The sequence below is a fragment of the Limulus polyphemus genome, unplaced genomic scaffold (genome assembly GCF_000517525.1).
Source record: "Limulus polyphemus unplaced genomic scaffold, Limulus_polyphemus-2.1.2 Scaffold1810, whole genome shotgun sequence".
NCBI lineage: Eukaryota > Metazoa > Arthropoda > Merostomata > Xiphosura > Limulidae > Limulus > Limulus polyphemus.
This window is the reverse complement of record NW_013667420.1, coordinates 108,938-124,245: the sequence shown is the minus strand read 5'-3', so window position 1 is coordinate 124,245 and position 15,308 is coordinate 108,938. Positions and strand designations below refer to the sequence as shown.

The 15,308-nt window shown below is 30.5% G+C and overlaps 1 protein-coding gene across 4 annotated transcripts in view; it reads right to left on the bottom strand.

The window, feature by feature from the left end:
- Positions 1–15,308, bottom strand: part of LOC106465008 — a 106,637-nt gene that overhangs the window by 46,588 nt on the left and 44,741 nt on the right. Inside the window, exon 4 of one of the 4 annotated variants that reach the window (XM_013925198.2) lies at positions 5,530–10,557. The exons of the other annotated variants lie outside the window; for them this stretch is intronic. Coding sequence (XP_013780652.1) covers positions 10,164–10,557 — 394 coding nt within the window. The 3' untranslated portion in view covers positions 5,530–10,163. Of the gene's footprint in view, positions 1–5,529; positions 10,558–15,308 lie in introns of those variants that run through there. 4 annotated transcript variants of the gene reach the window in all.

Sequence of the window (15,308 nt, the reverse complement as noted above, 5' to 3'; positions counted from 1 at the left end):
TAATTAAGCACAAAGCTACACAATGGGCTATCTGTGCTTTGCCCTCCACGGGTATCGAAACCCGGATTCTGGCGTTGTAAGTCCGCAGACATACCGCTCTGCTACTGGGGGGCTCATCAAACTGGAAGACTTTTATCAATTTCAGTAGACCTAGAAAGAGTATTTATTCTTTACTGTACATTAGTAAAAGTGTAAATTGGAAATTTAAGGCCTAGTCACTGGATTTATTATTACTTAGTATTCGAACTTTGCTGAACAGATATTAAATTATTCTAAATATATACCAGGAAACAAAATATTAGTTGCACATGAGTAAACCGTATTATTTTTTTTATACATGCATTGCTTATCACATAGAAAACTTGTATCATGCAGCTCTATAAAAACATTATTATTGTTTACGTGTATAACTCATTTGGTACCAAAAACTCTCGAATATTGCGTGGAGACCCATTAAAATGTGCCCAACTTTGTATTTATAAAAAAAATATTTTAACAAAGTTTATAATTACAGAAATTCTTAAAAAATAATACATAATGTAGTTGGAAAAGTAAGTTAAATATTCATTTTTACAAATAAATCTATTGCTCCCCAGTGGCACAGCGGTATGTCTGCGGATTTACAACGCTAGAAACCGGGGTTTCGATACCCGTGGTGGGCAGAGCACTGATAGCCCATTGTGTAGCTTTGTGCTTAATTACAAATAATCACACCGAGCTCTTTTTGGAATCATACAATCTGCTTATGATTAGAATTCTATTGCTTCGAAGCTGGCGTAATTAGGTAAATTTACATGGTAAACAACGAAGTTACTCGGAGTCAGCGGTAAGTTTGAGGGCTTAAATCGTCAAAATTAGAGGTTCGATTCCTGTGGTGTACAGATAGCTCATGATGTAGCTTAGCACTAGAAGACGAACCAAAGATACTGGTGTCAATACGAAATTAAGAAAACATTGTGTGTGCATTAGGACAGATAAAATTCCAACTAGAACTGATAAAACAACAACAATTTGGAATCGCGTGGGTATCTTAAATGATCTGTTAAATTTGGTTCATTTTACTAACTTTATAAATAAAACAAATACGATGTACCCTTTAAATGTATTATCTCACTACAGGGTTCTTCGATAATTTATCTACACGTCTAGCTTGGTTCAAAAGAATAACCCTATTATGTGGTTGCAGGAAAGGTATCCAAGTTGAGTAATTGTACATCAAGAACAAACAGATCTATTTTGAGACTGGTGTACGTACTCCTTTATACGGTATAGCCCTTACCACTCCAATACTGCTTGTATATCAAATAAATATTCACGTCCCATAAACATAGTTTAAAATACTACTCGACCCAAACTTTCGCTTCTACTTCGTACTCGATGTTTTTTTTTTTCACAATGATAAAAAAACTAGTACAGATGCTCTTCTGCTAAAAAAGAAGAACAAAAACTCAATATTTTCCTCTGAACTGTCATGCATTAATTACAACTGAAAAATACGTTTGGTAATATACAGCAAATTAAAAAGCAATAATAGTGAATAAAAGTAAAAACTAAACTTTTGCATATACAATACTTGATTCGCCACTTTCGTCTGGAAATTTTTCACTTGTGTTAACACCCACAATATAAATTCAAGTTTCTTACTTAACATTCTTCGTTCAAAAGAAGCATGTTCATAAATATTTTTCAACATACAACTACATCATTAAACGCCTCTTCTGTCTTTCACAATACGCTTTATATATATAATAATAATATATCTAACTTAAAATCAGAGTAAGCTATATACTTAGAATGAAACGAAAAGTAATCTCGCCAGTATAGCTACACACACTCAAAATTTAATTAAAGAACGCATTAAAATAATGCCTCACCATTTTGCTTATTGACTTTCAGTAACTTGACATAGAATAAAAAATTCATGTTATCTTCATTTAACGTCATCAGAACGCAAGAAACTTGACAGAAAAAGCTACAGATTTACATGGAACGCGACGAATACGTTTTTTTTTTTAAACAGGTTGGAACACTGAGAAATAGCTTCGAAAACGTTGGTCAGCGAATGTCTTGCGACAGTGGTAGGACTACACCTAGGATTTGCTCTAACTTCCAATATGGCAACACGTATTATATTAATTATAACCGTACCTGGGTTTGAAACAAAGCAAAAATCTTACATAAAAAAGTTAAAGTGGGTAAAGAAGCTATGCAACTATATAAAAATGTTAGGTTTTACGCTTTACCATGCTTATACTTTTTTTCCTTCTTCTTTACTTATTTCTATGCAGGAAATATGACGTTTACATCTACGTGAAACAACTATAAAGTTACATCTGAGAAGATTTTTTGAGGTCTGGTTTTCTTGGTGGCGCTGAACCTGGCTATTCCTAATGGCCGTTTTCATCTTTGTATATTAATAAACTTCAAAACAAAAACATCGTCTATATGTAATTCAGTCTCGTTTTTGTATGCAGTTCACTGAATTTCTGATATAACAAACATTTTTTTTTCTTAAAATGGCATCTGGTTACTGCTTTGTATGAGGTGGGAGCTTTAGATAGCAAAAATGTAAAATAGGTTGGAAAAAGAAACAAAAAAAAATATCCCATTAACTGACTGATAAAGTTGCCTTTTTTACCGTTATCATCATATTACTATAAATTTTTATAAACTTCTTAACATTTACTGTTTCATATCGAAAATATGGGCTTTACCCTTTATTTTCAATTACTGTTCATACATGGAAATGTTTGATTATATAAAACAATGACTGAAACAATTTATACTGCAACTTCTTTACTTCCGAGATCAAATTTATAACCATGTCTTAAATTTACGATTGTTCTTTAAGACACTTTCTAAAGAAAGCTTAAATTCTCTACAACTTGAACCCTTTTAAATGTGAAAATAGAACAGGTTTTAGTTATAATAAGTTAGGAGATGTGGTTTAGAAAATACAAACATTTGCGATTTAAATAACAAAACACACTACAGCTCTAAAACAATACTACAGAAAACGTATTATAAAATCCACCAAAGGGAGTTAACGTATTTGATGTGGTGATTTGAGTTGTATGAAATGTGAAATAATTAGAACAGGAATGAGAGTACAAAATCCTATTAAAAATACTGATGATCTGAGAGTGATAACAGGAAAAATTAACAGGTTGTTGAAATCTAAATGTAAAAAGAAACTGCTGCAATCTCAAAGATACACTTGCAATGCAACTTCTCATTGATAAACTGAGATGAGTTCAATATTGTATTGTGAGATTCCGATATGTAGAAGGTTTAAAATGACTACTACAACAAAATGAATACTTTCAATTAAAAAGTTAAAAAAATACTGGCAATAATATTCAATTGGTTAAGAATTTCCTTATCTATCAAAAAAAAAAAAAATCCTCGACTGAATATGCACAAAGAGGAAAACATCAAAACCTCAAGAAAGTACAATGAAACAACAGGAATATATCCCAAGGTTTTGTGAAAGAAAAATGGTATAGGCTCACAAAATTCAAACTGTTCCTTACATATGGAACTAATGATGACACTTATAAAGGATATCCATGGAAGATGTCAGAATAGCATACCTATGAGAATAGAAACACTGAGCAACTTAGAAATCCAAAGTAATATATTAAGAGAACCACAACTTGGATGGTGATAAGATCTTTGATGCAAGACAGCACAAATCTCAGACCAAGTCTTCAAATAAAAGAAAAATAACTGCATAAATGGAACCCCTTACAAAGATAAACTCCCAGTTCCTGTAATTATGAGGTGGTAAATTCAATCACTTGATTAGAGAAAAAAGGGAGTCCAAGAATTAATATAATGAACACTAAAAAAGAAAAAAAATTAGGTGGTTTGATTTTAAGAATTAACAAAGACTGATGTTCTGGGGGAACACCAGGCATAAAATAAGCAAAAAACAGCAGAAGAAACATTAAGATGGTTTTCCTTATGAGATGTCCTTAGATATTTAGAATGAGCACTCAAATTTAAAATGAAAAAAAATCATTTGTAAAGGTTTTAATATAATTTGGAAAAGGTAAAAACATAAAAAATACTTTTCTCATATCAGTGTATAAAAATGTGAAGAAAATGAGGAAGATAAAGGTTCTATGTCTATGTCAAAATTAAACAATTCTCCTTAAAAGTGGCAGAAAATCCAAATAAATGAATGAACAAGTATGGAATAAGCTGCTTGATTGAAAAAAAACAGCATTCAGCAAGGGTGTAAACAGAATGAGAAAACCGTGTGGAATCCAAAAATATATGATTATCTGTAGAAGAATTGGAAGCAGCAGAAAACAAACTGACATTTTCCCCCTGAAACAGCACAGAAGGGAGCATGATAACTTAAGTTGGGGAATAACAAATTTCAAATGGCCACCCTCGAATCCAAAACGTGAAGCACAAATTAGTCCATAACAAAAAGACTGCACAGTAACACAGTTGAATGTTAATTTACAATTTTCTATTGTTGGTTATAGTGTAGTCATTGTCTGAGCATGACCAAACACACAAGGAAGAAGGAATGACCTTAAAAAGAAGCCTGATTCTGAACACAAGAATACAGATATAGATAAATGTCTAGCATAATTATCAAAATGTAGGGGGAAGCTGAGTGTACACATTGACAAGTTACTTCATCTGAAACACGAATTGGAATTAACAAAATCTAAAAGATCCTGACAAACACAAGGTTTAAGAGATATTACATAAAACTAGAAAAGTTATATAATAGATTTTTTAAAAATAAAATTGTACAAACAAACTTTCTGTAATAGTCTGCCAATTATCATTAAAGTATCTGTGTTAAAAATAAGTAAAACACAAGAAGTACAATAAAGTCGAACACAATTAACAACAAAGAACTGAAACATCTTCCAAGGTCAAGTGTACACATGTGAGAGGCATAAGCAATGTGAAAACAAATAAACATACCACACAGATTTCACAGGTGTAAATGGTACTATGATTTATCCTACAGCCCAAAAACGTTTAAATATATAAAATCACAAAAACATTAAAAAATAAGTGCTATAGCAGAAAATAAATACATGGAAATTGACAAAAAAATGGGTATATCACACTCACTTATTTTCACAGTGTAATTCATGCATTTACTCATTAGAAAAAGCAACTTACTAGTAAACTACTGCCTATTACTCAAAACTATTTATTTGATGATGTCATTATTAAGTACACATCTGATTGGTTGGTTGTTTTAGAGCAAAGGCACATTATGCTATCTGCTGTGTCCCTGTATTTCAGCTTTGTAAGTCTATAAACTTACCACTTTCCCACCAGGGGACAAGTATATATATCTGAATGACTTTTAAGGTTGTGCTTGTAAATTTAAGGTTTTGATGAAACCTTAAATTTCGAAAAATACCACATAAAAATTTGTGCCAATCAAAAATTGAAATTTAGTGACTATGAACTAATCCATCACAAAGTTTTTATTTGAGAAATATACAAAGTAAAAAAACAAAATAACAGTAAATGAAGCAAAGAAATAATATTCCACATGACAAATGTATGTATTTTGTGTGATGAAGACACAAACAGATTACGTATATAAATGATACTTTATAATTCTAAAAATGTTTAGAACACTGACACAACATTGCAGATTATTAGCCATAAAAAATATGATTATCAAAATTCTTTCAAAACTGTGTGGTAAAGAATGGGAGTGAACCATAAATGTTAAGTGTCAAAGCTAATCTTAAACGTTTTAGGTTTTTGTTTTAAAACAATAATAATGTTCCATCAACAAAATGTGCAATTGTTATTTGTTTTCAATAACTGTCAAAATATTTGTTAAATGAAGTCATCATAAATCAGTATTTGAAAAAAATCAGTCTATTCAAGCCTTCAAACAAATTTCTATTAAATTACAGGACAGACCTTTCTGAAAATATAAGGAAAATTAAAGAGATTAGTAGGACACCACAGATGACTATAAAGATCTTAAGCATAAACTTTATCAGGTTAAAACATATTGCCCAACTTTCTTGTGTCAATAATATAAAAGACTTTCATTTGACTATTAAACTGAAACCATAAAAAGCAGATATTAAGCAATATACTTATCACACATGCACACTATTCTGCATTGTGTGACATTATCTCTTAAGAGTTATAAATAAATCACTTAACCTCAGTCTGAAGATAACACTTCACAATTATTTATGCATACAAACTGTGGAACACAAATATTCTGCCATTTCTTTGACTTGTATTAAATTGTTAACTTAATTTTGTACAAACTGTAACAAAATTACATGATACATGTTTCTCACAAATTTCAATTTAGGTACTTCTTTATAGTAAATTCTGTGTAAAAACTCTCTAAAGATACAATGAAATAAATGTAATGGTTATTAATTATGTAAAGTTACAGAATAAGCATTTTATTAAACAAAGAGCTAATAATAAGATTATTGTACTATATCTTGGAAAACATTACATAGACACTTATGATACAATTACCCTAACTAAATAATATAAAATAAATGAACAACTCTACACAGTACTTTTCCTTCAATATGCAAATAACAACCATGTATAAGTTACTATAATTTTCATGAATCATCTAAACAAGATATCAGCATATCAAATTATTATAATAATTATCTACATATGTTCATAACTTTTGAATAATTTGTTTTTCAATTATTTAGTCGGGTAAAATGTGCACTGAATAACCAATGTTAGTTTTTCAAATTTAAAATATCACTGCTTTCAATCAATATCCACGTCAAACAATTCACTTCCAGTTTAACATACGATTTCTGTTAATAAGTAGTTTGTTTAGAAAACTATAAATTTCACCTGAAGCCTCTCGCTGGTTCAACACACTAGAAATACCCATCCCTTTTGTTATATATTTCAAAAATTCACACACATTTCAATGTCTCTTTTTTTCTTTAATTCATTCACCATCTAGAAAGACTAGTGACAGAATGAAAGGAATAGCACAATATGCCAAGATCACTCCAAGGTCAGATAATAAAAATACATTAACCTTCACCAGTAAAGTTTAGCAAAGATCAGAGAAGCTTAAATGTTCCTCAGTTACCTTCACTGAGAAAAAACATATCATATGCTAATGAGATGAAACAATGTATGCCTTTATTCAAGTAAGTACATCAAGATAATTTGGTTGATTCCAGTAGTATAAACATAGAAACAATCAGACTCCCATCCAGCCACAAAAATATTGAAATTAAGAATACTTAAAGGGGAAGATAATTTTAGGGATTTTTCAGCCATGTGGAGCATTGGAAATTATAGATGAATAATGATAATAAAAAAATAAACAGGTATACAATTCTCAACATGGATTAAAAGATTACAACTACATGTACAAATGTGTATTAATATTTTTGATGTACACATATGAAAACTTTGTGCAATGCTAAAATTTATTGTACTGAAAAAACACACAAAATTTCTTATTTAAAATACTAAAATATGATTAGAGTTAAAAACTACTAAGAATGCAAACCTTATGGACTTTTACACAATAATTCTACTCTTTCTGAAAGCAAGCTTGAAAACTTTTAGGCTAGAGAAAATACACATAACACATGGCTTTCTTAATGAAAAATTGATAACAATTGATTTAATTTAAATTGTAATTTATAAAAATGGAAATAACTTAGAAAAAACTAATAAGAGCACAATTTTCATTTATATACACATGTACTTATTTTCTTTCACACTGAAAGGATGTCTTAGCTTTCCAAGAGGATTTAGAACTCTTAAGTTTCTTAACTTAGCAAACATATCAAGATGTACTGGATGAAACAGTCTGTCCTTAAACTACCTGGAATCATAGAAGCATGAACTGCAATCCACTTTGATAATGCTCTGTTCATTTTTAAGTAGCAAAACCATTATAAATGGATGCCAAAAGTAGTGAAACTATTTATAAATAAATGTTTATGTCAAAAGTATAATGTATTAAATCTATTAAAGACACATTTAACCTATGATAGAAAAAAATTAATATGTATTTTAACATAATCCATGTTTGTTTCAAGAGGACTTTGTATTAAACTTTGTTCATAAGACTCTAAAGTAACAAAATGGTACAATCATTAGCAACCTCCTTCCATTGTCACAACTTTAAAGCAGATGAACAATAAAAAACTGATCAAAGTAAAACATTCTTTTATTTAATATTTTTATAACAAAAAAAGTACACGATTATAACAACTCACACTGACTAATAACACTTAAATGTACAGTATACTATGCCCAATTGAGAAATCTTAACCAATATCAGTATTTACAAGTTCAGCTAATACACTAAAGAGAATGTCACCCAATAAAGCTTTATGTATATTTAGTAAAGAATATCATATTGGTGTAGGTTTAATTCATTTTATCACTTGTACACTATTTTATTGTGAATGTGGTTGATATTATCTAGTTTTTCCAGCACAGGACTTCCTAACAACCTTACAATAACAAGAGTAAAAAACTCTCAAGATCTAGCTGTAAAGTTTGACGTTTCTTAGTGAAAGTGTACAAAGATAGACATAAAAACAAAAACAGTACACAAAGTTGACAGTTCAAAAAAGTCCAAAAACAGATAAAAAAGTGGTTATTACATAAGATTATATTTCAAAAGCAACATATGTATTCCAGTTTATACTAAAATTGTGTAACAGTTCGTTGACAGATTTGTTCTACAAGAAAACCCAAATGCTCTTGTGCATAGTTCCTTGATCTTATTAAGACAATTCTGTACGAGAAAAAAAAAGAAAGAAAAAAGAAGCAATCTTGAAGAAGGAGCAAATCCATCAGGAATTTGTAAACTAGACACTAATATTTATGATATTTTCCTGTTGCAGTAAAATACTTTATGATGGCAAGACAAGTGTACAATGGAAACAGATACAATTGAGAATATAAACTTATTGTTTTCAGATAGTTGCACAAAGCTACTCAAAGGCTACCTGTGCTAGCCATCTCTAACTTCATACAGACAGACTAGATGGAAGGCAGGTAGTTGACACCACTCACCAAAAACTCTTAGCCTACTTTTGTCCAAATAGTGGGATTTGACCATCACCCTTACAACACAGCCCCAAATTGTGGAGCAAGACTTTCTTTTTTCTTGCTGTAACAATACACAAATTATGGACCTGCAGATTCATTGTATGAGAACTAGTTTGAAAAGTTTCCTTTCAAGTCTCACAAAAACACCACCATGCAAACACTCACCAGTCAACACATTCTAACCAGAACACTATTTCCTGAATTGTTTTGTAAACAACAATATCTTGTACTTCTATACTAAGTCAACAGAATTATACATTATTAAAAACTGATTTGGTTTTGAGAAGCTTTCTCTAACAACTATCAGATGTTAAATTGCGATGCTTTCCAAGCACGTGATTTTTCTTTACACGTATAAAAGATTTTATGACTGCCGTTCCTACTAGTGTTGGCAGAAGTTAATCCATCATACATAATATATTAAATGTCTCTTTCTCTTTATTATCATCTTCAAGGACAAATACTTAGAATCTTCTGAAAACATTAGTGTTAAAAATATTATACTACATTTATTTTGCATCTTGATATATCTTAGTCATTACTAATGTGGAAGCTACTAAATATAATATACAAATATGAGACTATACAATTTCTGTGTCTATTGGAAGACAATTTACATATTTAATTCATCTAACTTTAAGTATTGTTTTAAATTAAATAGGTATGTATGCACTTATGATTAAAAATAACTGACAAACCAGGAATTTTCTTTCATTTATTGAACTTTTAATTCATTATTCTCTGATGAAAGCATCTGTTATACTCTAACAATTATTTAAACGTTTTAATCTTTACAAAATTCTATTAAGAGTCACCTTAACCAATAAACTGATTTTTCCACCACTTTCTGCAGCATTTCTGAAACTGTGATTTGTAACAGTAATGAGAACAAAAAATATGAAATGATTACAATGAAATAGTTTTAACACATAAATTAGAAAAACATTTCCTCGACATATACCAAAACGAGGTTAATCAATTTGAACTCACACCTAACGTAATCTTTTATAGTACTGTTAATTACTGAATCAGCTGAAGTGCTTATAGTAGTTTCAAAATTTTGGACTTAACACATCTTATGTTTTTTTGTGCCATTTGATTTTTGGTTTTTGTGGAACAGTAACACATTCAGTAGAAGGCTGATTTGGTTCTGCTGGTTTTTCTTGTTGTTTTGTGTTGCTATTACTTTGAGGCAGTGCCCCAGTTAAAAAGTTACTGATATTTTCGAAATTTTCTCCTCCAGTGTTGTGTGTACTTTCTTGGTTTTTAGCCAGTGATACACTAGTAATGTGTTTGCTACCAACAAGTAGAGTTTCAGGTGTTATGGCCAGTGTTTTCTCATCTTCGATTGGTTTAAAGACTTGGCTTGATTTTTCCTCTTCATCATTACTATCTTCTTCATCATTACTGTCTTGATCAAATTCACACTTTTTTTGAACAGGTGACTGCTTCACTACACCTTTTTCTCTTCTGAATAAATTACCAAAAAGAAAAAAAAAATTAAATAATGCTTAACACGATCTTTCCTTATATTCACATTTGAAAACAATATGAACAATTAACCCATCCTATAATTCTATGTTCTTGCCAGAATAATAACAAATTCAGTTTTTAAAAACATTATACTTTATCAAGGAATAAAAATTTAGCAGAATTTATGAAGGTATTGTTTCTTCATTAAAAATTCTAAAGTTAGAAGCTATGAACCCATACACAAATTTCATATGCAGATTACCATGTACAAAATTATACTAAGGATATAATCTAAATACCATAATCATCCAATATTATGTTTCATAACAAGTAATTTTATTAATTCTTTCAAAAAAAGAATCTTCTACGCTTTTGGTAAAAGAACATTAAAATAACTTTGTCAGATGACAACTTTAATTACTTAGACAATCAATTCCAATGTATGCATTAGATTAGAAAGCACTCCTGGTTATTACAAAAAAGAACAGTAAAACAAAATTGAGAATCGAAAATTTATTAGATGCAAAGTAAAGTCACATAACATTTATAAACCGAATTATTTAATGACTCAATGCAATATTAAATAACTCTACCCACTTTTTTTTTTTTGGGATAAAACAAATTTAAATTAGGCGAATATTGCTAGAAGTAGGAATATCTGTTTTTATTAGTGTTTACAACTAGTAAAGTCCAAGGCCTAAAGGTAATTTTGTAGTATCAAAATTCAATAAAACTATGTTTTGCTGTACCATGAAGTTTCCATACTGTAAACAATACCAATGGATTATAGTAAGAGAAGCAATATATGCAACTAGGCCTTTTGAAACAAATAAAGCAAAATTTATAAAACACTTTTTCTTAAAAGAAAATGACAACTACACAAAATATTACTACTTTAGCCAATGGCAAGGGCTAATATACGAGGTTAATACAAGGACAGCTACATTTTTTTTCTTTTTTACTACATGCAGTATTAACATAAGTATATATGTAAAAAAAACAGTGGTATTTTAAATATAAATTCACTTAGACATTACAAGGTTTTTCCTGTAATAAATAGTATATGAAATTTAATAACATAGACCATCCAAATATTCATAGGATCGAGGTCTAAAGAAGCTTAAATAGTCTTCATTTTGGCCATTGTTTTTATTAAGGTTGCCATACACGTACTAGAGTTAATTAACTTAAATGTTTTCTGGTCTAAGGTATAATCAATTTTAAAGCTTTTTTTTTTCCATAGCCAAGCAATATATAGACCATGAGAAGGTTTTAGAAAATAGGGGTCTGGACCGAGTGAACTAAGATTGTGCGAGAGAAATTTTCAAGATATTTATAAAAACAGAGTATGTGCTGACAAAACATATCTATGCAAATGCATAAAGATTTTAATTTTTATGGTGCTTTAAAATGCATCAAAGTATTCAAAATGCATGAGTAATAATAATAAAATTTAATTGATCAATCTGAAAGTAGATTTAAAACCAAAACTTGACTAATTTTTAAACATTAATAATTTAATTTTTTAGAACCCAATACAGGCTTTTGAAAAGTAACATATTCTGAAGTATTTAAAAATTCTAACTTTCAGAGTTCTGTGTTTTTACATCAAAATTACAAAGATCTAAAACAGTTAGTCAGCACATAACTCTAAAATTTGAAACTATAAATACACACTAAAATATTTGTATTTTACTTGTGCATAAGCACAATATTTTCATAGTTATATCCATGACTGGTTCAAAGTAATTACTAAAAACAATTATAGAAAAAGTTAGCTAAATCAATAGCTATATTTTCCTGTAGGTCTATGATATGTAAAACACTTCTTCTTTCAATCTTACCTTTCTCACAAAATGTTAAAGTTGGTTTTATTTTTATCTGGAAAAAATATCTGCACCAGTTTTATTATTACATACTACACTGTATGTAAAAAAGCTTCCAAACAGTACACAACATTTTTGTCTGCAAAAAATAAGTGACTGCAGTATTATTACTTGAAAAGTGAAAGATGCCTGTCTTCTGAGAAATAATTTTGTGACCAGCAACAATAAGTGAGAAGTTCACAGATTTAGCCTTGCTTTTTGTGGAACTACACATACATGCATATCTGTTTGTAAAAAACTATATATCGTCTCAATTTTTTGTCTCTGTAGAACAGTTGAAACAGATTTTACGACTTAGTTTAAATTACTGATAGGTTTCAATCTGTAATAAATACCATCCACGTTTCTTTGTTTTTCTACTAATATTTCAATATCTATAACCAATTGAGTTGCAACTAACTGTTTGGAACAAACTCTAAAATAACCAATGCTACAGTTTTGTAAAAAATAAACAACACAAGAAACAGAATATCTTTCTAAGGATAAAACACTAAGAATCTACATGAACAAAATGCAGTACATAAAATTATTGAACAATTATAAGTAAGTGCCTCAGAAGGTCTTATTATTAATGAGTTTTTTAATGATTTTAGGAAGTTTTCTTACTGGACACCTATTATGGTTCAGTTCAAATAAAACTGTTTAGAAATATCAGTGTTTTTGTGATGTGTTCCTTGAATTTGTTAATCTAAAGAAGACTTTTCTTTGCTAAGAGTGACATAATACATGTACATAAAAAAACTAAGTTTTTAAATTAAATGTTTAATAGAAAGAGTTACAATGTTGAGTAATTTTTTGAAAGTAAAAGAAACAGAGTTTGCAGTAACTTGTAATTCACTTTTGAAGTTATCAATTGCTTATAACTTTCTTGCTTATCTTCCATACCAAAAATTATACATGCTGTTGTAACTTTTCACCTGTTATGTTTAGAGTTTATTACTGCTGAGTTTATGTGTGTGTGTGTTTTATTATAACAAAGCCACATTGGGCTATCTGCTGTGTCAACCGAGGGGAATCAAACCCCTGATTTTAGCATTATAAATACGAAGACTCACAGGGGATTTAAGTTTATGAAACAGCCAGTTGTGCAGTAATGTACCAAAATAAGTAGTATGTCAGAGAAAATTAGCTGCTTTAAAAACGTTTTCATTACTTTTGTTTTAACCATTTCAACAAAACTTTTAATTTCACAGTAACATTACAGAGTACTGAATTATTCTATTTTATTACTTGACAAATGTTTTGATTAGCAATTGCAATATTTGATTTCTGATCTTGTTTTACAAAATGTCATTCTAAATAAAATCACAAAATGAGATTTAACATTTCATATACAAAAAATAAAATTAATTAATTAATAAAAATCCTTAAAATATTTTATGTTATCATAACATCTTCCAGTTTAAATGGTTTTGTTAGACTTTTGTGATGCAGAGCTCATATTTACATATAACAGTGTCATCTTTCTACATTCATTAACACAACAATTATCCAAGTTACAGAAGCAAAATCTAAATTTTGAAAACTGGAAAAGTTAACATTTCCCTTACCTGAAAATGTACTTCCAATAGATACTCAACACCACACAAAGAATCAGCTTGATCCATTGTACACCTGTCTATGAGATTTGCATGACACTAACCTTGAGCTAATTCCCACCTAAAAAACATGTATTTAACATGAACAGTGCTGGTGCATGTTGACATCATCATGTGATTGTAGCCCTCTATCAATAGAAGAACATCATAATTTCTTTACGCAGTAGCTCCCCAAGCACTTGTGCTCGAAATAACTTCATTCTTAGACAATGCATGAAGAAAGTGCACTGAAAGTGGGGAGGACTGTGAAAGTATTTATTGCAAATACATTTTCAGGTTAAAAAAATGGTAACTTACGAGACATTACCTCACCTCCATACTCAGAATAGCTAGAATCCCATACAGAAATAGTGGAAGGGCTGGTGTAAACATTAAACATAGATGAGCTCTTTTTGGAAAGCTCCCAAAGGGAAAAACTCATGGAGTGTGACACCTGATGGCAGGGACTCCATAGGGGCACACCCATGGGAGACCACATTTCCTCTAGACCAGGGTATACTCTTCACCTGAAAGGAAAGAGAGGGAAGGTCAAAGAAGCCACAAGTGTTGCAGAAATGGACAGACTTTTTGTATGATCAACCACGCACCCACACACAAGTGGTCAGCAGGCCAAGAAGTGTAATGTGGTTAGGATATGATCAGGCTGTACAGTGTATGTCTGACCTCGATTCAACTTAACAGGCAGGGTGAGGGGTGGCAAATCTGTCCTGCTGCAGAAAGAGAGCACACAAGCTATTTGAGTGGTGACCCACACTACACAGACAGTACCAACACTGCACTACTTCCCACCATATTGTCATGTAAACGATAAGTGAGAAACTCTCCAAGGTTTACCACTCAAGTGGCTAGGAACTGGTAAGTGGCAAGGGTATCCTGTGCTCCTCTTGAAGAAGAAGGGAGAATTTGTGTTAGGGAGGCCCAGAGTGTGCCCAAATTTTTATTGGATGCCTGCCAGAAAGGTCTTTTGCTGGAGACAGTACAATGGGTGACTATGAAAGTCAATTTAAAAGATAGCAAAAAATGGGCAGTCACTTCCTTGGTGCTAGCTTTTTACATGATAGTCCATGAAAGGTACAGTCTGAATTGGGCAACTGAGTAATTATAATACCATGATGACACCTCTAATGGTTTTGTAGAACACTGGAACATCCAATCCTGATCGATGAAAGAAAGAAAAGGACAAGAGTAATGACATGGTTTAGGGGGAAATATCCTCTTGATCACATTCTCAGCCAAGAGATTTGAGACCATATCCTTAAAACAC